Below are 24,014 nucleotides of genomic sequence, written 5' to 3' on the forward strand. Positions count from 1 at the left end.
TGTACCAGACTAATGCAACAACCAGGCTTCACTCTCACATACTACCTCTTTATATCTCTATTTCCTCATAGTAGGAACAATAATCCCTAACTCAAACTCTCTTCTCATAAAGCTTGCAGGAAAAACAATCTAGAAAGTTTCAAAATAATTCAGACAGAAGTGCTAATGTCTCTATGCCCAATTCTCTCATTAAGAGATTATTCTTTAGGGGCGCCTGGGTGGCGCAGTCGGTTAAGCGTCCTACTTCAGCCAGGTCACGATCTCGCGGTTCGTGAGTTCGAGCCCCACGTCAGGCTCTGGGCTGATGGCTCAGAGCCTGGAGCCTGTTTCTGATTCTGTGTCTCCCTCTCTCTCTGCCCCTCCCCCGTTCATGCTCTGTCTCTCTCTGTCCCAAAAATAAATAAACGTTGAAAAAAAAATTTAAAAAAGAGATTATTCTTTAGACAGGTAACTTTGAAAGTTACATTAACTCTTCAAGCTATTATAAACTAAAGTACAATTAGAATACTGCAGTGACCTAGACAGGGTGACTTTCTTAGAATCTTGTAATTGGAGAAGAAATGTCTGGAAGAGCATCTTTTACTCACAGAATTTGACTCAATAGAGACTATAATCATTTCACTAATTTTCAGAAGGCAGAATGGATCATCAAAAAGAGCAGCTTAAGAGAATCCCAACCACCTCTCATTCAGTTATGCAGCAAGTGCTTTCTTAAAAGAACACTTTTTAAATGGTAAGCATATGTCTAGTTGTCTATTTTAAGATACTAAGAAATCTCAGTTATAAGAAAGTTGTATTATCACATATATCTATGAATAGAAAATACTGCATTCTGTCTGGAACCATTTTTTCATGAAATGCTTATCAGCATCTCTCTGGAGGGAAATATGTCTCCCAAATGTTTGGAAAATCACTTAATAACATATTTTTTATATTCTGTTTTATTGGCCTCATCTATCTTTCTTTAAAATAAAGGAGAAAGTTGGCATCCTAAGCTTCTTATATGCTCTCCTGTTCCTAATACTGTCCTGAAATACTTTGATGGATCGGTACATGCTTATTTCTTAAAAAGTTATTAAAAATTTTAAATGGGAGATAAGAAATAACAATGTGATGGCACATAAAAATAGTGGACTATAAAAACAGTTACATGTTTAAGAATGGTATTCACATATATTTAACTCACCAAAAATAAAACCAACAGAAATACTTTGTACCATATTATGAGCAGACTCTAAAAATGGGAATGGGGACAAATGAAATATTCTTGGAAACAATCCATTGAAAGAAATACCCTAGGAAGCTCGAGAAAGCTACTAAAGAAATTCCCAGGGTAAACACGCCTAATATCTATTATTAAGAATTCTATAATTATGTTTATAGAACAGCTTACTTTGTGCATTATATGGCTTAATTACAAATAATAGCCATCCATGAATGAGCTGAAAATTGTTTCAGCAAATGTATGTTATTTTTTCATTTAAAAAATATTTTTAAAGAGCTTACTATATATATGGCACTGCATTAGTTTCAGCAGGGGATAAAAACTCTTGCTCTTAAAAAGTTAAAACTGTAGTATGGTTTAAGATTAAGTGCCAAATTAAGCAACAGAGATAAGGATTATAGACTAATCAATGAGAAAAGATGTAATGAAGAGCTATGATAGAATGTAGAATTGAAAAGATTCAACAGTTTGAACAGGCAGAGGCACCAAATGAACCAATTCAAGAGAAGGGGGTAAGAAAAAGCAGAGACAACAAGCAAGGTATCGTTATGGAATACTGACTAGATCAGCATGGTTCTTAGAATCCATCATAAGAATACTCAAGAATGGATGTTTACAAATCTGAACGCTATTTTAGTAGGCTATGAACTTTACAGTAGGAGTCCATTGAAGGCTTCTGAATAGAAAGTAGGATAATAAAAGTATTGTATTACAAATGGTCATCTGGCAATGATAAGAAGAAAGTGTTAAAGATAAGAGGACATTGAACAAGGGGACCAGCACAGCGGACCTTGCAATAGCCCTGCTATGAGGTTTTTAAAGATTAGGTGGGGTCAATAAAAATCTCAGGGAATAAATTTTGAGCTATATAATCTATATAAAGCTATATAATCGAATTCCCTTTTTAAAAAAGTGTCTAACTGCTTTAGTTCTAGACAAAACGATAGGACAAAAGGAATTCCTGAAAACAAAAGCGTGTGACTAAAAGACATACTGTTTCTGTTTTATTTTTATTTGGTTTTCATAGGTCCCTATAGAAAGGAACTCATATTCTCATATTCTCTAAGCCCATGAGGAAGAACAGAAAATGACAAAGATTTTAATAAAAGGAGAGTTCACCTATATAGCAAAATAGTCTCTACCATCCATGACCCCATGACTAGTAGGCATTCCCCTACTAGTGATGGTGACCCATCCTGAAGTACAGAATTGTACAACTTATTAATCAAGCTATAACCATACTAGATATAGTCACAGAACCTGGAGAATCTATTGCCAGTTTTTTTTTTTTTTAGTCCTAACAAGCCTAGCCATGAGATAATCCTTAGCAGATCAAAGAAGATGCATTTATTTAAAGCAGGTTTATAATACCTACTTGTATCCTAAAGGCTTAAAACCTGAATTTCCACCTATGCTGGTATATGTATATGGGAACGGTCAGATGAGTAGTAAAAATTTAGGTGAAACTTATTATTTACAAATCTGATATTTCTGGGAAACAAACAAGTGTTTATTGTACCATTCAGTGTCTTCTCTTTAAACACCTTTAGGTATTTAGCCTAAAGGTATCATGTATCATGTAAACATTCATACAGCCTTAATACCTATTACTCTAATTCCCTAGAGTCAGAAACTGAGTCTTGCATATTCTTACTGGTGTTTAGTATGCTTCACTAACCCCTACAATATTGGAAATAACGTGATTAACAGTAATGACCCTGAGCTATATCTCAGGGGAGAGGTTTAATGATGTTACACAGGAAGTTTCATGGTGCGTCTATGTTAATGTTTTACAGGGGGTCCATTTTCATCTCAAATTCCTAACAGGAATTGACTCTTCCTGCCAAAATAAGTTTCTAACTTCCCTTCTGTCACTATGGCCCAGGAGAATGCTGATTATGTCCCAGGAAGCACTGACCCTTGAGGGAAGACAGAGACAACCAGAAAGAGTTAAGCTTAAATCAACAAAACAGCAAAGTAACAAGGCCCACAGGCAGGATCTTACAGAAGGCAACTAGAGGGAGGCAAATTGTCACAGAAATGCATTTATAAAGCCTTAGTACTTAAAGCACAGCTTATATACTTGTTCAAAGAATATAACTAATCTTAGTAGGGGTCTGAAGAAAGAAGGCAGCCCAACAAAGACAGTGGAAAAGAAAAAGAACCTTAGTCCAAGGATGGCCCTGGAAGAATCTGAAATACTTCCACAGATTTGCTGGCTAAGGGTCCCCACCAGTTAAATGGTGATGAAGAGCCTATTGTTTAGTCTTTGTAAGTCATTTTATTTAAGCATGTATATTGCTTAATACAGAATAGAGATATAACCATTCTCTACTTGCTGGTCATCTTCATAAAGTCCCAGGTAAAAGAATATCTTGTATACAGATACAAGTGTGGACTACTCTTATTTAACTTTCAGAGTCAAAATTCTATGGATAGGTCTCATCAGATCCTGGTACAAATCCTCTTACAGAACTATGTTTTAACAAAGTTGTTTTATTTTTTTTAATCTTAATGTGTGGCAAGCTACAAATGCAATCAATGATTACTTCCTAAATATAAATTAAAGATGCTGATGATCCCACAGTCTTCCCCTTGAAAGGAACTTCACAGTATGGTAGTTAGGCTTATGGTTCCAATCCATTTGCTTTCATTTCAATTTTGCAATTCCCTTCTAAAGCAACACAACTTTGTATTTGCTTATTCCTTTTTCTAAGTGTCTGCAAACTTCTCAAGTACTACATGTGTTAAGGAAAAATGATACTGGTGTCAGAAGCTGCCAACCAACTTATATCATCTCACTTCTCTGGGCTTCTAGTTTTTTCTTCACTTAAAAAAAATGATAGGACTGCACTAGATCAGTAGTTTCTAAACAGTGCTAGATTTCTGTGAAGCAAGCACAGGAGAGTAGAGGCAAGAATGGAAAGAAAGTGGGGGAGTGACAAAGTCAAGGACAAAGCTGGCATCCAGCTGCAGCTTTAACAAAAGCAGCCCTCCTTTTCTCCTTTTACCTGTTTTTAGATACCAGGGCTACAACACATGAATTCACTTGAAAAGAAGTCCACTAAACAAAATTAATTAAAAACCAAAGGATTTCTCTTTCTAAAAAATCTAAACACCATTTTTCTCACTGAATCATGCTAAAAATTCAAGGTGTGAAGCATTTACGTATCACTCTAGCTATAGAAAGAGAGACAGAGGAAATGGAGACACAGAGCAGGAAGTCTAACCCAAGATCACATAGAAAATGATTGTGTGACCAGAATCCGATTCTTCTAACTTTCATTCTGGTGCTTTATTCGGTATCATCGCACAATAGCAGGGCTGCTGTGCCACTGCCCAAAGCTCAAGTGTGCACCATTCCCATTCAATTCTATGTGGCTGCTGCCCCCTGGATTTGTGCAAAGCAACGGGCCTGCAGAGCAATCACTCAAAATGAAAACAACTGTAAAACAATTACTGTATGTTCAAAAAAAAAAAAAAAAAAACGCTTTACAAATAGGCCCCATATATTTCACCTCTATGTCATAAAAGTGAGACAGTTCTCTTCCCTCTTAAAAAATTAATACAAATAGAAACCACTAGTTTCAGTGTCAACTATGAAAACAAGAAAGTGACTTTAAAGCCTTTATTAAAGATTTGGAAAATAGGTCAATTTATTTAATAAACATGTCAGAATTATCAACAACCCAGGAGAGAAAAAGCCACACACAATGAAATCTAAAAAGACCACAGAGCAATTCTGAAAAGTAGTATTTTTGGGAAATGGACTTCAAATACAAATGTTTTGGATTTCATAACCTCTTTATTTCATTAGGACAGGTGTTCTTATGGCAGACATAGTCTGTTGAAAGTTTACATTATATTTATATGTGTGTACACATTTTAAAATATATCAATTAACTGGACTGGAATATATCTCAGTATTATAAAAGACTTTAAAGCCATTTTTCAGAAACTGCTATACATTGGAGAAACAGAGTGTGTCACATGCATTTTCCCCCTCAGGCACAGAAGCCAAGTCACAAAGACATGGAGTGAGTTGCTCAAGGTATTAACAAGAAATGGGAGGAACCGCCATACAATGTAGAAATTTACAGTGGGTCTGATTTAAACCACCTAGCTGTGGCCTATGTCACACTTAACCACAAAATCAGCAGTTAATGTGTCCTTCAAATTACGTAAAACAGCTATGGTTCAGAAGACATTGATCTAGGACCTTTTCATTAAACAATATTAAGAAAATTAAGAAACGGTCACTGTAAACTGTAAACTCCAGTCAACAACTGTGTTAGAAAGCTTGAAAGTAAGGTTTTACACAAACTTCCCAATAGTTAAAATAATTCAGAAAATGCATATTAAAGATGAAGTTTTGTTCCATATGGTCAAATATAACATAGAACATTCCTAAAATGATATAACCTGAAGAAAAGTTTATAATTAGATTCTAACCTGAATACATACTCAGATCATTGTAAAAGATAACAGTGGAGTATGTGTGACAATTAATTTTTATAGAACCGCTATAGGCTTGAACATGTATAGGATAATTTTAATGTAAACACTAACATCTTTATAAAGCAGTATCACTCAAAGGGTGAAGTCAGACAGCAAGTGCCAGCAAGTCTGCAAGTAACAGAACATCTTTTTTGATCATTTGCTTCATTTATGTTTTGGGCACTTACAAATTACACATAGATGTCCAACAGCAGCAGAACGCTGTAAAATAAAGCAAAAACTTGTTGCTATTTTTAATATGTTAAATCTTCTTAATAGCTGGCTTGAAATAATATAAGCATAACACCACTTCAAAGCATTATAATGTTTAAGGTACTCTAATTCAATTTATTGTCTAAAATGTGTATCTTACATAGTCATTAATCTCAAGGTGGCTATAATCACAAGGCTTCCGAGAATATTTAGAGAGACAATTCCTTGCATCCCTAGTATTTTTGAAATGGCAGTAGTCTACCTTCCTTCCTCGGTCAAGAGAAGAAAAGAGGCAAGAGATAGGGAAAAAGGGACTTCTCTATAGAAAGATCTGGCCTTGGAGTCAGGGTTTCTGAGATGTGCTAGTGATCTTGGATCGATGCCTTTTTATTTTCTTTCAGGAATAAATCTGCGCAATGGAATGGCTTGCAATTGTCCAGCCAACCAGCCATATCAGATTTATCAGAAAGAAAGAATGAAAACTGGCTCACAGGACTCCTGCAGTGGCTGAGTGGCAGGTTGCTGGGAAAGGCACACACAGAAAAGAATACACTTAGTGGTGGAGGGGAATATATTCACATGTGTAAACTCAATTAATAATAAGATGTAAAGAAAGAATCTATAGTAATGGAAAGGGTGAATGCATAAGACATGATAAATAGTACTTCTATTTAAGAACTAAAGGGATGAAAGCTCATGAATACTAAATATTTGAATCCACTCTAGGGAGGAAATATGATTTTTCCCTCAAATGAATGCAAACTCTAAAAATCAGCCAATTCAAACTTACTGTGTTCAGGTTAGTGTAAAAAATCCATAAATCTGTAAAGTGCATGCCCTGGTAAATATTCTAATCTAATTTCTTAATTAAAACACATTTCCAGTGACTAAATGAAAATATATATAAAGCAGTAAGTACTGATTTTCAAAAAAAAAAAATTGACTTTCTATGCATGAATAATTAAAATAAAAGCAGTTTGGTTTAAGAGGGAAAAAAATCAGAAAATGAGGAATCATGACACAACCAGTCATTCAATTTTATCGTAACAGTCCATAGGATAGTACTTTCAAGTGATTTGCAGTTATAATAGGTATAAATTTGTTTAGAACCATTCTGAAGAAAAAAATACTTCATCTAAAAAGATTCCTTTTACATACACTAGAATTTCAAAATTAAAAGAAAACAGTGTACCCCATGGATGTGCTTACAGTAAACATGTGTAGGAAAGAAGATTGATATTTTTTAAAATATATTTAATATCTTTTATCACCATTTATCTAAGTTTTGTTAACTTTTTTTATTCTCAAATGTGTATTAAAGAATCAACCCTAGGTTTGGAGATGTATCTTAAATATGTAGCAAAAAATGTATGTCATTTTATACAATGAAAAGCAGGACTAAGTTACTTGGAAATAAGAAATGGAAACTGAACTTGTCCATCCCACATCTACTGAGGTATGGAAGAGCATCACTTCACTACTATATATTGTATTTCAATTCAAAGGTGATGTTAGTTTTCAATCATACCAGGAAAACAGAAATTCTGAAATTACTCCTTTTGGTAGCGAAGGCTTTATAATGGTCATATAAAGGGCCTTTGGCTATAATAGTTTAGATAAAATGAGGTACTGGAAATGAGATGAAGTCCTTCAGATTTATCTAAAAACTGTCTTCTCTAAAGCAATAGAAGAAAACATACAAAAACAGGACCTCTTCCATTACAATTATTTTAATAAATATCTTAAATCTATACAACAGAATCCTTCCCCTACCCATATCTTTATTCTGTTCACATAGAGCAGTAAATAAGGTGCATTCCTTCTGCTTCTTAAGAAATTAGCATTTCAAAAATATGCCACTTTCCCCTGAACTCCAAGCGTGTCTAATAATGCGAGAAGCAGATTGTCTTCCCTCGTTTCCTTAATTTGTTTCATCTAAAAGCAATTCACTCAACATCTTGTCGCCCTCTGGCAGCTTAGTTTACTTATCCGCACTTAATTTCTCATTTGGACCAAAACAAACTCCTCCAAACTGCTACTGACTGCTAACCGCGAGAGGGGAGACACGCAGTATGTATTTACTTGGGAACATACAGCTTCACATACACAGCCTACTCCAGACAGTAACTTGGTTTTATAAAAGCACTATATTAAAACCAGCTGAACTTTCCTTGCGAGGTGTTGTTGCAGGATGGGGGTGGGGCAGGGCGAAAAAAAGAAGTCCCCGGGGCATTTTACAGTTTCCAGTGGATCACCTTAGCGTGGGTGTCACAATTATCCCAGGGATGCACCCGAGAGCTTTTTTTTGTGTGTGTGCGGCCCTTTCATCTAGATCACTTTGTGTTTTGAACAAGCAAGGCTCGCCTTTGTGCCCCTAGAATTTCAAGTACAGAGTCACGCACGGAACAACAATGGCACGCTAATCCTCGCGCTCTAAATGGGCTCACTTGTGGGTCTGACAATTCGCGGGGGGGAAGCGAGAAGAGACCGGCGAGGGCGCGAGGCGGTGTCGCCTGAGACGAGGAAAAGGACAGCTGCAGAACTAATTTGGATTACATTCTTTGCAGAAATTCTGAAAAGGGCTTTTCGGCATAGCTCAACCCTGAGCCACACAGTTAATACCAAATTGCTGCGGACTCGGAGCCGGGTCCCCCAGCGGCTGAGGCTGAACCAGACAGCCCCCAGTAGGTTGCCTCGTAGAAATTCCTCTCCGCTAAGCCTGCCTGTCGGTCGGGCAACTGCTTTTGAATGGGTCAATGTGCATAATCAACCCATTGAGGGAAAATATGAAGGGACTTGGAGTGGGGAGGGAGATAAAAAGGGATGTATCTAAGACGCCGCTTGGAATCTCAAGTCCGTGTTGGTGTAATTCCGGAGGTGGCTGGAGCGCGGGACCTGGTATGCATGAAGAATTTCGGAGCATTTGGGAGGGTGCAAACGGCCGGTACAAACGGCGCACATTGGTGCCATTCGAAGGTCATTTTGAAAGGCTCGATGATTGTAACTTGTTATTTACTAGGCTAGGAGGGGTAGGCGGCAGCGGCGGAGGCGGAGCGGGAAAACTACAGCGCTGTTTTCTTGGTGAGGTCAGAAGGACACCCTCCGGGGCCTAAAGGTCTCCTATCGCCACTCCCGCGGGTTTTATCTTCTCTTCTCCAGCTGCCTCCCACGCTCCCGCGGCCAGCCCCGGATGGTCCCGGAAATCTCCCCCGCTCTCCAGAAAGCCCCCTTTGGCTGCATCTGACACCGGTCCTCCGTCCTTTCCCGTCCCACTTTCATCCACAGAAAACTCAAGTGTCAGAAACTTTGAGCAACCTCGCACTGCAGGTGCTGTCATTAGCCGTGCCCGCCGCTGTGCGCCAGCCCCACCCCGCAGCCTCTCGGGGGTCAATTAGCCTTCTGCCTGTCCAAGTACCTGGGGCTCCAGCGTTCCAGCAAACAGTGGCAGCGCAGTCGCGCCCGCCTCGGGTTAAATCAATTCACGCAACGGGTCGGCTCGGCTGCCGCGCCGGGCAGTAAACAGAGAAGTTGGAGGGACTCCGGCCAATAGCAAGTTGAACTACAGGAAGAACTCTTCCTGAAGCCAAACAGCCACCGATGCGAAGGCCGGGCTCCCGGCTCAAGTATGTCAACCTCCCCCCACCCCCCGCCCTTTTTTTTAAGAGGGCACGCAGGCATGCAAGCTCCCTCGAGTCTATGGGGCGAAGGCTCCGAGTCGCGGGCGTGGGAGGCCCAGAGTTCCGTGCACCCGCCGGAGGCGCGCCCTCCCGCCGCGCTCCAGCTGCCCCGGGCTGGGCTCAGGAGTCTGACCCCACAAGCTCCGGCGACCGACCGCGGACGCAGCGGCCTCCCGGCAGCACACACAGGTGCAAAGCCCTGCTCTCGGAGCTCCACTCCCCCACAGTCCTCCCGCTCTCAAGAGGCCCAGCTGACACCGCCCGGGACGACCCCAGCTCTTCGGAAGCCCGGGCGGCGCGCGCTTCTTGGAAGCTATCACTCTCCCCGGCCCGGACGGCGAGAGGACCGCCTCCTCTAACTCGGGAATTCTGTCTCCCACGTCCCGCACCACAGGCTGGACTAGAAGGGATCCCGCTTAGGCTGGGAGAAAACGCGCGAGAAAGAAAGAAGGGGGGTTAAGGAGAGAGAAACAAGGGATAGGAGCGCAGAGTGGTAGTTCATGATAAATAAAACGAAGGCACACAAAAAGGTTAAGTTTGGGGACAGAAAGAGGGGCGAACGAAAGCCCACGGAAGAGGCCCGGGTGGAGCGGTCCCTCCGTGCCTGGGAACCAGCGGGTCTCAGGTTCGCGGAAGGGGGCGAGGGAGCCACCCGACGCAGCCCAGGCGGCGGGAGCAGGTTCAACAACTGGAGCGCGAGAAGGAACCGCGCACGACCCACCTGACTGAGAAGCGTTGGGCTGGACGGTCCCCGCCGCCAGGAGAAGGCTCACCCAGACCCACAGTCCTGTCGCCAGCTTCATTTTTTGGAAGTCTCAGATCCCTTGCTGACCATTACATGTCCAAATGGCATATCCCCTTTCGGGCACGCGGAGGAGATCCCTCGGCCAGGCGCGCTTCGGAGCGCAAGGGGGACTGGCGCGCGACGTGCGCGGTGCACCGGCTCCGAGCACCGGCGCCCGAGTCCGCGCCGGCGGGTCCAGGGCCGGGGACCGGAGGAGGGGGTGAGGGTGCGCGCTTGTGTGGGAGTGTGCTCGAGTGTGTGCGCGTGGTGCTCCGGGCCGGACTGTGCAGCTATTTCCCTGTATGAGCCTTCGCTTTCTCGCTCCCTCCTGACTTTCTCTCACTGGTTGGTCAACAATAAAAAGGAAGGGGGAAAAAGGTTTCCAAAAAAAGTTGATTGCAAAGAGGCGGTAGGTTTCCGGCTCTCCCCCCCCCCAGCCGGGCTATGTTCGGCTCCCTTTTCAGTTTCCTTGCACCTCCAGTCCAAATTGGGAGGGGAAGGGGGGGGTAGCTTCTCGCTTCTCCCCCGATCCTGTCCTTTTTCCTGTCAGCTTTCCTCACACTTGTCCGGCGGCTGCGGTAATTAAAGCTCCGAGCGTCATTTCCAACGCTCCGCGGTCTCCAGCTGCAGCCCCACAGAGAAATTAATAAGACTACGGGAGGGGGTGGGGGGGTAAAAAAAAAAAAAAAAGGTGGGGGGGCGGATAAAACAACCCTCCACGCAACCAGGCTGGCTCTGCTCAGCCGCGAAAACCCCGCCCCCGCTCTGACCCAACTAGCCACGCCTTTTCCCCCGCCCCCCACTCCCCAAAGGGGAACCTTATTGGCTCAGACACTCCCCAAAATCCTCAGTCTCAGGAGTTGGGAAAACACCTGTCTGGGAGCGGGCGCGTGCTGGTGGGGGCGGAGAAAGCTGGATTTAAAGGGCTCACCCGAGACAACGCACTGAAACAGAAGGCCCAAGACAGCTGGCCCGCGGAGTGCGGAGACCACGGGAGGGTTGCTTACAGAAGAAAAAAAAAAATTTTTTTTTTTTTTTTTTTTGCTTAAACCATTTTCTCTATCGCCCCCTGTGCTCATCCAGACTGGACCTAGAACTGGAAGATAACGTTGCTTCTGGCATAAAGTCTTTACCCTTTTCTAACCTTTCATGTTCCACACTCAGTGGTTTAAAAGGCGGTTCAGCAACCGGTAACCTCTGCTGACTAGGTAATCCTGGGGAGATAATCACCTGTTTTCCCAACTATGTCATCTATCCCACGTTTCCTACCCTCACACTGACCACTTTTGTAAGAGCTCCGTGCGTTCATTTTCAGACTTTTTTTCACCTTTTCGTTGGACTCTAGGACAACTTGGTTTGGGGTTCATTCTCGGTAAGCAGATTCTTGTCCAAAGCTATGAATTTGGTTCAAAAGGGCTACAAATTGTCCTACTCCTCAGCTGTTCAATGTGAAAGAACTTAAGGCCATGCCAGGACATAACCAACTTCAAATGACAAGGCTTATGCTACAGTGGACCCAATGTTAGACCCCTTCTATGCTGTCACTCTCCAAGTCCACACTCCCTCGTCCCACCTTTATTGCTAACTATAGGAGTTTCTGTGCTTTACTTGACATAGAATATCCCAGAATTGGGTCATATCAGAGTACATATCCCTTGCCTTTTAGAGCTCTGAAACTGTACCCTGGGCAGAGGCCAGAACCTCCTGGGGATAGTAGGTTATTGCTTTGCTATTTGCACAGGCATTCTATGTATGATTTATTTTACTTTTTATGTTTCTCTAGAAGCAGCAAATATATAAATACAAAGTATCAGGGGAGCTTAAAAATCAAGCCACCTCACTCATCATTTGAGCCCTTCCCTCTCCTCCCTCACATCTTTTATCTATAGCCTTGTCCCTTAAGAATTTTCATGGAGCTGAGAACAGAGAGAAACAGCAGCCTCATCCCAGAAACCTGAAGCCTTTCCTTTCTTAGGCCCACAACAAGTAATGGGCACAGAGAAGAGGCTGACCAAGCTGAGCATGCTGTTTTACCCAGAAGCAGCCTAGTGCCTGGAGAAACTAAGCCCAGAACAGAGATACTGACTTGATCAGAGTGGTACCGATTGCTTCAGAATTGTGCACACTGCTCTTTGGATTATCTTTGCTTTCTATTTTTATCACCCTCCCCCCTCTATTTTCTTTCCTTTCATTCAATCTCTTCTCAGTCCCCTTTCCTTAAATTACCTTCCGCTCCTTATGATGCTCAGACACTTCTCTTCTATGAAAACTACTTCTTTTAAAATTTTCCTTCTGTCTTCAGAGTAACAGCTTAAGTGATAAAAAACAAACAAAATAATTTGTTTCTGTATTAAAAATAGGCCTCGTTCCCAGCAACGGTTATAAGAAGTGGATTGTGTATTTTACCTTAAAGTGAGGAAAAGATTAAATGCCCTGAATAATTTGGGTTATTTTTGTTTTTTCTACTTGTGTCCATTGTGATAGCTTTGACTTCATCAATTTTATAGGTCTTCTTGTGGCGGGGACTTTCCTATATACCTTTGTCTCACCTATTCATCTAAAATAACTCTTAGCAAAAGAGGGATTTCAATTAATATGCACTGGTTAAAAAAATAGTCTAAATTTTGTTGGATGCTTGACAGCCTGTACAAGATACCCACCAATTAAATTGCCTTGCATACCCATGATTTGCCTCTAATTTTCAATTTCTTCTGCTTTGACCCCATCGTTTGGTTTTGATTGAAACAATGACTGCTACCTAGCCAAAGTTGTATATCTGACCAGAAACCTATAAAATGAATTGGCATGAAAGTTCTACCCAACAAAAGCATCTTATTTTGCTTTTGATGGTTACTGGTCTACTCAAACAGAGCCTAGCTTTAATAATTTGGATATGAGACCCTAGACTCTTAAACAAGAAGATGGTACCCTGTGTGGAACAACTGGAACAGTGAGAAAGTAAAAGCCATGCTCTCATTTCTTTTCATCTCAACTGAGTCATAAGAAAACAGCAGATAGGGGACATTTGCTACCTGATGTGGAAAGGACATGCTATACCCTCTGTGATTGCTAGAGGATTTCTGAAATGGATCTTTGTATTTCTTCAATTTTCCATGTGCCTTTATAATAATTCCTTATTGGTTGAACTAAATAAAATATGTTGCTATTATTTTCAACCTGGGAAAAAACCAAATCTGAGTAACCCAGCATATTACTTGGAAAACCACAGGTTTGTATCTGGATTTATCTGCTCAGTATTCCTTTCCTAGGAACTCCCCTTCTCTCAGTTCTACACTTTTAACTTGGATCTACCTCCATGGAACAGCACCCCCTACTCCTTTGTTCCAAGGCAGACCACTCAAAATACTAAGTTAGACCAATCAAAATGCCTTGGTCATTGTTAACTGGTTGACAGATGGTCATTCCCATTGAGTCTCTTCCCTGGGATTTTTGTGCATGGGAAAGAAAGAGTTCATATTAGTCATTCACTGATAGCTTTTGAGACAAAAAAAAAAAAAAATCCAAACATGGCCCATGTTTCCTTCTATGTAGGAGTGACCAGGCTACAGTGAGAAAGAATGAAGATGCCATTTGAAAGGAGCACACAAGCTCAGATAGGTCTGAAGAATATTCAGACTTTTCCTGTTATTTGAATCCCTCTTTTTCTTAACTTAATTCAGTTTCATTTTTGTTACCTGAAACCAGTAAGCAATGAAACAATAAAAGGATTCCAACTTCAATGAGATGATATAGGCCATTATGCCTCTTGAATATCTTGCTATGGCCCATATTCTTTAGTTTTCTTTCATAGTTTCTCATGATTTCCCTTGGCTGAGGTCATAACCCCAACATAGAGATTCCATTGGTCTTTGCTACCTCCTCATACCCCATTTTCTTTCATGTTTTCCATTAGTAATAGAATTCGAGGAGAGACTTGATGTCATGAGTGACAGAACGCTGCTGGTGGGAATACGTTGATCTCAGAGTTCAATGTTAAATTCAATATGTAAGTTTGTCCCAGGGTCGTATAAATCAACCCACTCTTCAGCTTGTTTCTAAGACTTCCCTAAAAGTATGAATTAAGCATGCTGCTTTCTTTAGACATTTTGCTCTTGGCCATAAATACAAATTTGGGACAAATATCAACCAAGAAAAGAAAACAAGACTTCATAATAAGTCAATTTTATTCTCCTGAACATTCAAAAATAGATACAGGATTTTAATTCCCACCTCCTCCCACCCATTGTCATCTTCCTCCTGATCTTGTCTAAGTTATCTTGTGATTACAAGCAACTCACTTCATAGACCTGAGCCCTTTGCCTCATCTTTAAAGGAAGGGATTGTTAAGTCCCAAATATAAGACTTCATGAATCTATGATTTACTGATAACCTACTAAGTACAAGTCATAATTTTCACAGACTTCCATTGTTTTTAATATTCCTTCCTCCTTTTCCCTACTCGCCCACACATACACTCTTCATCTGGAGCATGAACACAGCCACATCTTAAAATGATGTAGGAAAATATTCAAATAAGCTCACTATTATGTTACTGTGAAATGCTCAAAACATTGGATCTTTATTGTTCCATCAGCCAAAAAGAAATTTTGATAAATACCAATCAGATTCAGTATTATGATGATCAAGCAGATGACAGATACAGTATTGGCAGTTTGGTTTTTGTTTATTAACCAGCACTTAAAATAATATCTTCTGTTCTTAACCTTCAGAGTTCTGAAATTCTCTGATATTTTTGGTGATGTTCAATGTGTCAAAGCTGAAAAAAAATCTGAAAGTTCAATAATTTTTTACATGCATGAATATACATTAACAAAAGAAATGTTTTTGTGGCCTTAGTTAATTTAATATCCAAAGAGGGCCTCCCTAAGATTATTTTGGTTAGTAAGTGTTATTTTCTGTCTATGTGCATGATTGAGCCTTAATTTTTTAAGTGCTAAGGAGGAAGGAGTGAACATAAATAAATTAAATCTGTGTTGCTTTTATGTTCATTCATCAGTGTCTGTCCAAGTTCTTTGAGACATTTTTTTGGTTTGTGGTTGAAACTGCAAAACAATTTACTCTGTGGACAGACCAGTCTTTTCCAACCAAGTTATGCAAAAATGATTTTCCTAGTAAAACCTTTTACTGCTGTGTATCTGCATTATATATTTTCTTAAACTAAGTTCTCATGTCCCATATAGCTTTTTCTACTGCTTTCTAAGCTTATAGACAAAGTAAACCTTCAGTAAACAGTTGTCAACTTAAAACTAAGAAGAAAAGGGGCATTTCAATTTTTGCATGTTTATATATTTATAAATAATTTAATTATTAGCGAAGTTACTTATTGAGGCTATGGTGGTACCTGGCCTGAAATCTGAACCAAAATAAAGTCTGTTAGTTTCTTTTTCAGGTAGTCTCTTATGTCGTACTTCCTTTTTTTTTTTTTTTTTTTTTTTTTTTTTGTACTCTTGGCAAAGAACTTGATCATTTTATGGTTAATACATAGATTTCTCAAAAGAATCTGAAGTTATATTTGCCACATACACGAAAATGGCTGTTATTCTGACTAAGGTTGCCAAGAGTTCTTAGAATTTTTCTTGAATCCCTGCCAAATAGTCAACTAACGTAATCAGTTGGAAACCATGATTTTTTTTTTTTCCCCTCAAGTTTCTATAGAGATGGATGAATCTTCAAAGCTTTAGCAAAAAGGTTCTAATAGTTCAGTAAGGGCCCTAAATTTGTTGAGTGTTATTTCAAAACTTTAATAGCCTGGTACCTCCTTGCCTGATCAATTACCTCTCAGTATAAGTCACTTCCCTTTCCTTTAGAATAGTTTTCCAATTCTCTTGGTGCCTACCATCACCAAGCCTCTCCTCACCACTGAAAAATTTGTCATGAGGCCCAAGACATCTGCCAGGTTCTCTTCTTGGTCTTGGTCCCTGATAAATCACAATTTTCTAATTTCCCAGGTTATGCATCTCAGAGAATATCCCATGTTCCAAAACATGTAATACTACAATTCCCCAGCAGAGAAGCTGTCTGAATTATTGAGTCTCACAAAGTAGTAGCAAAAGAATTATAATAAAGAAATGGCAGGGGTATCTGGGTGGCTCAGTTGGTTAAGCTTCTGACTTCAGCTCAGGTCATGAGCTCATGGTTTGTGGGTTTGAGCTCTGCACTGGGCTTTGTGCTGATAGCTCAGAGCCTGGAACCTGCTTCAGATTCTGTGTCTCCCCCTCCTCTCTGCCCCTCCCCCCACACGTGCACAAACTGACACTCTCTCCCTCCCTCTCTGTCTCAAAAATAAATAACCATTTAAAAAAATGGTAAAAGTTAAACTTTTCATCATGTTTGATGATAAGAAAGCATTAATAAAAGAATATATGGTGATTTTATGTATATTCTACAGAATGATGGCTATTACTTTATACTGATTGATCTATAAATGTTTTTCCTTTTGACTTGCCATAAGGATCTGTAAAGACTCTAGAAAAACAAACACTGTTGCTATATCTTTGCCTATGAGGTCTCAGATTATCATTTAAGAAATCCAGCCTTGAATATAGTTTGATTCATGTCCACTTTTGAGTATTTAAATTGCTGATACAACCAACATGTTAGGAATGTGCTACCAAATCAAAGCAATATGGCTTAAGAAAGATACAAATATCCCAACAGCTGATAATATTGAACTTGGTGCAAAAAATAGCAACATCCAATTTAATTTTATTAAGATAGGGAAAGAGGTCAGGCTGGACAATATTTTGAATCTGAAGTAAGAACATCTACGTTTACAAAAATAATTTTAATAAGGAAAAACCTAAAGTTATATAAAGTTAGAGTAGTTTTGTTCAGTGAAACTTTTACCTAATTATAATTGGGAAGATTTACTCACAATTTTTAAAAAACACAGGCTTTCCCAAATATACAGTCTATTTAAAATTGTCATGAATTGTCTATGATGCCATCTTACATACGGTTCATTTCTGCTTTTCCATTATGACACTAACTGAATAACTAATTTATAAACAATTGGAATTACTCAGTGTGAATTGTTTAATGAAGAAACATTCTACTAGATACTACTGTGTAATAGTTTCTTGCCCTGTATAAAGTATTTCCCTTGACAACTTGTGTATTTTATGTATATTTTCAAGGAAATTATATTAACAGCTATTATGATGTAAGATATTAATATTTATCTTAGCTAATACATGCATACTGACTCCACATTCTTTCTGTGTAGTCATTTCAGGTAAACACTGATAGAGAAAGAAAAATGTTCTTTGTCTAATCAAATACTGGAAGAAAATAAAACAATTGTGATAATTTATTGTTGTCTATTAGATAGAGTGAGAGGGTAAGAGAGGTCTGCTTCATACAGCTTAATGTGACTTGGTTAAATGAACACTTTTAGACAAATGGAATCACTACTTGTCGTACTGCATCTACTTATCACTCCATTCGGGAACTCCCCAACACACTGGCAAAGAGGTTATGTATCACACTGAAAAATAATGATCATTGTAGATGTTTTCCGTCTCTCTAGTATTTCTTTTTCAGAAGAGCGTTCTGAATACGGTCATTGTATTCTTTGAATCATAACTCTCACAGGATATTACTTAAAGAGCATAAACCAATGATAGTATTTACCACTAAACCCAAAACTAATTTTCATTTTGTCTTAATGCGATTACGTTTAAGCATAACCTCACCTTCCACTATTTGCTCTAAAATGGATTTATGTTAGCCACTGACATGTATATTTATAAATATGTACATGCATATATCTGTAGTTTCACCCCAATGTTTGCTATAGTATGAAAAACATTACTTTCTACTTTCTTCTACCTGAAATAACTGGTGTTCTATTGCCTTTTTCCAGTTTAGTATGACCCCGACACTTAAAAAATTCAAAATATTTCTAGAAGTAGAACCTCCTCCCTTTACCCTCTCCCATATTTTCCCCCTCAAGGTGTTATGTTTTTGAAAGAAAAAAATTATACTTTATTTTTAAATGAGGAAGGAAGGCAGAAAATAACAATGAGACTTTACTGTATTGAGCACTGCATTTCACTATCCTAAGTGAGGCTAGCAAATAGCAATGAGGGCTGTGTTAAGTATAAAAGCAAGCAAGAGACAGACCATAAAAACATTATATTTTCAAATAATAATAAAAAATAAACATGTTAGGTAATTGAAATACTTTATGCATATATGCAATTGTATTATATATTCAAAATTGTGACTTGAAAAAGGTCATCCTGGTGAAACTCCCTGCCTATTTTCTAAATATATTTGAAGTGAATGGAAATTTACCAATAATGTAAAATTGGCACTTTTATTTTTTTAACGCACATAAATAAAATCAACATAGCTGGCAAGATAAATATAATTATTTCAAATATTTAAATAGGAACTGTGGCTTTATCTGCCTTTCAGTAAACAATGACTAATTGTGCTGGCTAAAACTGCACCTTCAAGATTGGAAGGCACAGATCCTGAAAAGATAGTGAAGTTGGTTCCCACTCCCGTGGCCTTCACTGTACATTAATCAGAAGTGTTTGCTATGCAAATCTTGTCATAGGAAGCAATTATGCTTGTTCCTAAACTGACCTCATGTTTATTTATTACTTCAGCTTTTTACTCCCAAACCTTGTCTGATCTTTTCAAACACACACAATTTTTACATTGCTTTTTAAAGGTCCACAATACAGTTATTTTTTTTTAATTATTTGCGGCTAGTATAAATGGAGAAGCTGTGTAACTCCCCCAATCTGCAGTGCAGTGCTTAGTGAGTCTGAATAATATTCCAGTGACTGTTCATGCAAACTATTTTCACCCCAAGGTCTCTGTTAGGATGAAGAGGCCCCTCTAATAGCTTAGGGCCATGACACCTTGTTTGGTCTTACTCTGCAACATTAGCTGATAAATAATGGAGACTGTCAGCTACAGTACACTAAGCAGGGAGAAAAAAAAAGTATTTTTATAGCAGAATAGTTAAAATTAAAGATACCAAAAATTTATTGCTAACCATTTATTTACATATTGTTTTTTCAACTTTACCTGCCCTCAGCAAGTGCAACTGCTGCAGGGGGATTGTAGTCACCAAGAGTTATGTCTGAAGGCATAAATCCAGTCGATAATAGCAATAATGCTCTTTAACTGGCTAATATTATATTGCCATAGGAAGTCCCATTTTGTGACTTCTGGTTGAGCAACAGTGGCATCCAGTGGCCAGATAATTGTTTCCATGATTAAAATGTTATGGGCAGTTCAGGCAGACAATACTAAATGCTTCAGATGCATTTAGCTGAAGCAAAGGAATTTACTAGGAAAAGCAAATCAAATGCCTGTTTCCAGAGCAACTCTGGATCAAGTTTAGGTCATAAGATTTGGCTGTGATGACTACTAAATACTGGCAATCTCTCCAACACCCCTTAATAACATCAATTTAGGATACCTATTAACTCTCTACTGCCTAATATGCCTATATGCATATTGAATCCATTAACTATAACCTTGATATACTAGAAAATTTCCCCACAATGAACTAGACACCAATTCTATGAAAAATATCCCAAGCTAAAAAAATCCAAAGCTATACAACACAGCTGATAACATATGCTCAATGCTCATTTTGTAAAAAAGTGTTCTGATGACCCCATGTGTTAAAAATGACCCCTAACAATGCGTGTTACTGACATTTGGGATCAGGTTTGTGTTGTGGTAGTATGATCACATCTGGATTTCCACCCCAGAACTTTCAGTTACTGGCAAACCCCATGAATCCTCAGAACCCAATGATATCCACTTCCAGGGATTTGTGAGGCTTAAATGTGATCAATATAAAATGTGATCAAAATAAAAAGCTTCTAACCCAATCCTTGGCCCAGAGTAGGTACTAAATAATGAAGGAGTGAGGAAAATAACTTCCGTACCCAGCTTCCTGCATTCAAATCCTGATTCTGGCACCTACACGCTGTGTGACCCAGGGTAAATTGTTTTCACAACCTGGGCTTCAGTTTCCCCATCTATAAATAGAAGATGATGATAGTTTCTACCTCCTAGGATCATAATGAATTTCAAATGAAATAGCACATTCAAATGTTTACAATAGTTCCTGGCATATAGAAACCACTCAATACATATTATCCTCTGTTCAAAGTTGCAGTGCTCACACTCAAAAAAAGTTTACTAATAGTAACAGTAAGAAATTCTCTGTATTTTTCCTGCTGGTTCTGATTATACTTAGCCCTGAGCTATTTCCTGTCTGTGTCATCTGTATGATTAATGCCATATATATTTTTAAGTGGGCAAACCATGAGAAGAAGTACAATGTGTAGAGATGAACTTGATCAAAGCAAATCAGTAGCATCTATGCAGATGCTTCCTAAAGAAGCAGGAGGATCCTGTCTGATTCAGGGAAGAGTAGGGGGAGTGGAAGAAATAGAAACAGCTTGGAGGAGAGGAGGAAGTCTACAAAATGCATCTTGGTTACAGCAAGAGAGAAAGACAGAGAGAGAGAGAGAGATTCATAAAATTAAGAGGTAATTGGACCAATACATTTAGATGATTTTATCAAAATGCTTTTCATACACAGCTTTGTTAAGTGAGACACACCTGAGTACTACATTCATTTTCCACTTTTGTTTTACCTTATTTGATATAGAATCACAGCTATTTAGAATTGATAGGAACTTATGATATCATTGACACCTCCCCTATTCCTTTACTGTACCTGCAGATACTTTTTTGAAGGGGTTGAGGGAGAATGATAAAGTGCCCCATGTTGAAGATTTTCACTGGGGCACTGGGGAAGTTTCTTTGGAATTTCAGCTGCTTACTCCCACCTTGATGAGGCTTTAGGTGGTCTCAACTATTTTTCTTTCTCTTCTTCCTCCTTTCTCCTCTGGAAGACTTAGGACAGATTGACTCCCACTTCTCTCCATGGTAGTTTGATGAAACAAATATTAGAAAAGAATAACTTTTAGAATAATTATTAAAAATGTTCCCGTAGCATGCCAGGTTGTCATATAGTCAAGGTTATTATTTGATTCTAATCTAGGTAATTATTTTTCAATAAAAATAATTGATTTTTTTTTTGACAGACCAAAGTAGACTATAAAAATCCAAACAAGCCTGAGCAAGAGGCATGTTTGGCTATAATACAAGATGCTAACTGAAGAGACCAGTGGAGCTGGGAGAACACTCATTCCTGGAATAAAGTATAAGAACTGACCAAGTAGAGAATAGTCTAGGAGCAGCTGAAATTAGACCAGTGGATCAAGGCACAAGGTCAAAAATGCTGAGCCAATTCCAACAAGAATCACTGGCACCATGGGATTCAGTCCAGAAAGCAGAAAGCAGCAATTAATTGTCTAAGCTTTTCTGTTCAGAAATCAAACAAGGAGACAATCTTAGTTATATTCAGTAGGAACAGTAGGCTCTATTTAGTAGAATCTAAACCAAAGAAGGAAGGGCTTCCCAGCAGGACCAAGAAGCCCTTCTTTCTTTCAAGATAAGCCACTTTAGAATGGTCCACTACTGGAAATGCCATGATTATTAAGACATACTTTGTGTTATACATTTCTATATTTCTTATTTGTTCAAATGTGAATAGCCTATACAAATGAAAATATTAAATCAATAATTCCTTATTTCATCACGTTTTTCAATGTATCAATAAACAGGAAGGACCAGTGACACAAAAAAGTAGGTGAGAGTTGATGAAAATAGAAGAAAAGGGAATTAGAGAGCACTTCAGGAAAACACAATTTTCTTACTCAAAATTAGTCTTCAAAGCTATCAAACTAAGCACATAATCAGGCAATTGCCTGAGAACATACTACACCCTTGGCCAACATTTTTATTTCTTAAAGACTAGACTCCATTTTTCTTACAGAATTTCTCTTATAAGTATGGAAATATGCAAACATTTATTCAGTGCTCACTCTACATTGCTAATACCATCACTATAGAGCAGAATGAGGAAGTGCAATGGTAAAGTGGTCCCTGGTATCACAGAGTTTGCAACTGAAGAATTCTGTTTACTTTGTCCATGTCACTTGTAGAGAAAACAGCCACCAATAGTGGCTAGTTTTTACCTAAAATAGAAAAGCATCATAGAAACATTCTAAAATTCATGCCATCTTCTTAATATTTCTTGCAGCTTCACTTTCAGGAAGCAATAGAAGCTTAAAGCATATTCTAACAGGCTAAAAGCAAGAAACTCAAAGTAGAAATCTACTCTATGGCTACTAGTTTTTCAAAAACACTGCACAGGGGCGCCTGGGTGGCTCCGTCGGTTAAGCGTCCGACTTCGGCTCAGGTCATGATCTCACGGTCCATGAGTTCGAGCCCCGTGTCGAGCTCTGTGCTGACAGCTCAGAGCCTGGAGCCTGCTTCAGATTCTGTGTCTCCCTCTCTCTGACCCTCCCCTGTTCATGCTCTGTCTCTCTCTGTCTCAAAAATAAATAAAACATTAAAAAAAAACACGGCACAAATCATTCAGGATTGGGGTGCTGCTTATGTGCCGTTCATGTACAAAGGAACCCTATGCCAGGCAACAAAGCAGTAAGTGATCTGCTAAATAAACAGGCACTTCCCTTGTAGTCTCTCTTGAAGAGAAAGTGGTTGTTATTAAGTATGCACTATGTTGAATAGGGCAATTCAATTGGAGAGAACTTCATGGTAAAGAAATAATAAAAAAGTTCCTTGACAGTTTAGAAATAGAACTTCTTTTCAAGAGTGTCTTGATAACAGGTTCTATGGAGGCTGTCAGCTTGCTTTGGCCCTATTAACACAATTGTGATTCAGCATTCCTGGAAGAAAAAACTGGAATGTAAAGTTCCTCAATAAACATTTTCAAAACATGAGAACTACAGGAACACATTCTGCAGTCTTTTTGCGAAAGAGCTGGGGAAGAGAGACTATGCTTAAAATTATGAGTCTGGATGTTCCTTTTCTGTTCTCTTCCAAATAGCGCAGCAAAAGGCCCCAGTGCGTGATTTGTTTCCCTGCACTCTGCAGTTACTGGAGAGGATCTACAATGGGTGCAGTGTTGACATCAGATTTATTTTCAGGATTTAAGAGATGATGTCAGAACAAGTGGCAGAGCCACATAAAGCAACAAGTGGGTTGTGAAGTCAGCTTGTCCTCATAGCACCTATTGTCACTTTGTTTACAAAACAATGGGTTGCCTATTTCGGGGAACAAGAGTGTGTGGTTGTGTGTATTGCTTGTGTGTTTGTTATTTTATTAGTGTAGAAAGATTTCCAACATAGTAGGAGAGTTTCTCAGCTAAGAATGAACTAATATATATATTATATATATGTATGATATACATATGAGTGTTGTGTGTGGCTGAAACATTGCTACTTAGGTAGGGCTCTTTTATACTGCCAAACTATCAATCACTTAAAAAATAACATAAATCATAGGGGGAATGGCTCTTTCATGAAGGTAGATACCTCAGAGGATTAGTGTTATAAACTGATTGTCTTTGGCAGTATCTCTTTGGAAGTGGCTATTTTTGAGGACAGGTGTAAAAGCTAAAACTATTAAGAGAAGGGAAATGCTGACTTAATCAGAGTGGTGTGGTATTTACCACTTAAGA

The 24,014-nt window shown here is 39.0% G+C and overlaps 1 protein-coding gene across 6 annotated transcripts in view; it reads right to left on the reverse strand.

Moving 5' to 3' along the window:
• ERBB4 (erb-b2 receptor tyrosine kinase 4) overlaps positions 1-11,043 on the reverse strand; it is a 1,138,739-nt gene extending 1,127,696 nt beyond the window's left edge. For all 6 annotated transcript variants that reach the window (XM_045481110.1, XM_045481107.1, XM_045481111.1 and 3 more), the window contains exon 1: positions 10,334-11,043. In XM_045481110.1, the coding sequence (XP_045337066.1) occupies positions 10,334-10,415 (82 nt within the window). In that variant the 5' untranslated portion in view covers positions 10,416-11,043. The remainder of the gene's footprint in view (positions 1-10,333) is intronic.
• Between the last annotated feature and the right edge of the window lie 12,971 nt (positions 11,044-24,014).

Source organism: Leopardus geoffroyi, chromosome C1 (genome assembly GCF_018350155.1).
Source record: "Leopardus geoffroyi isolate Oge1 chromosome C1, O.geoffroyi_Oge1_pat1.0, whole genome shotgun sequence".
Classification (NCBI taxonomy): domain Eukaryota; kingdom Metazoa; phylum Chordata; class Mammalia; order Carnivora; family Felidae; genus Leopardus; species Leopardus geoffroyi.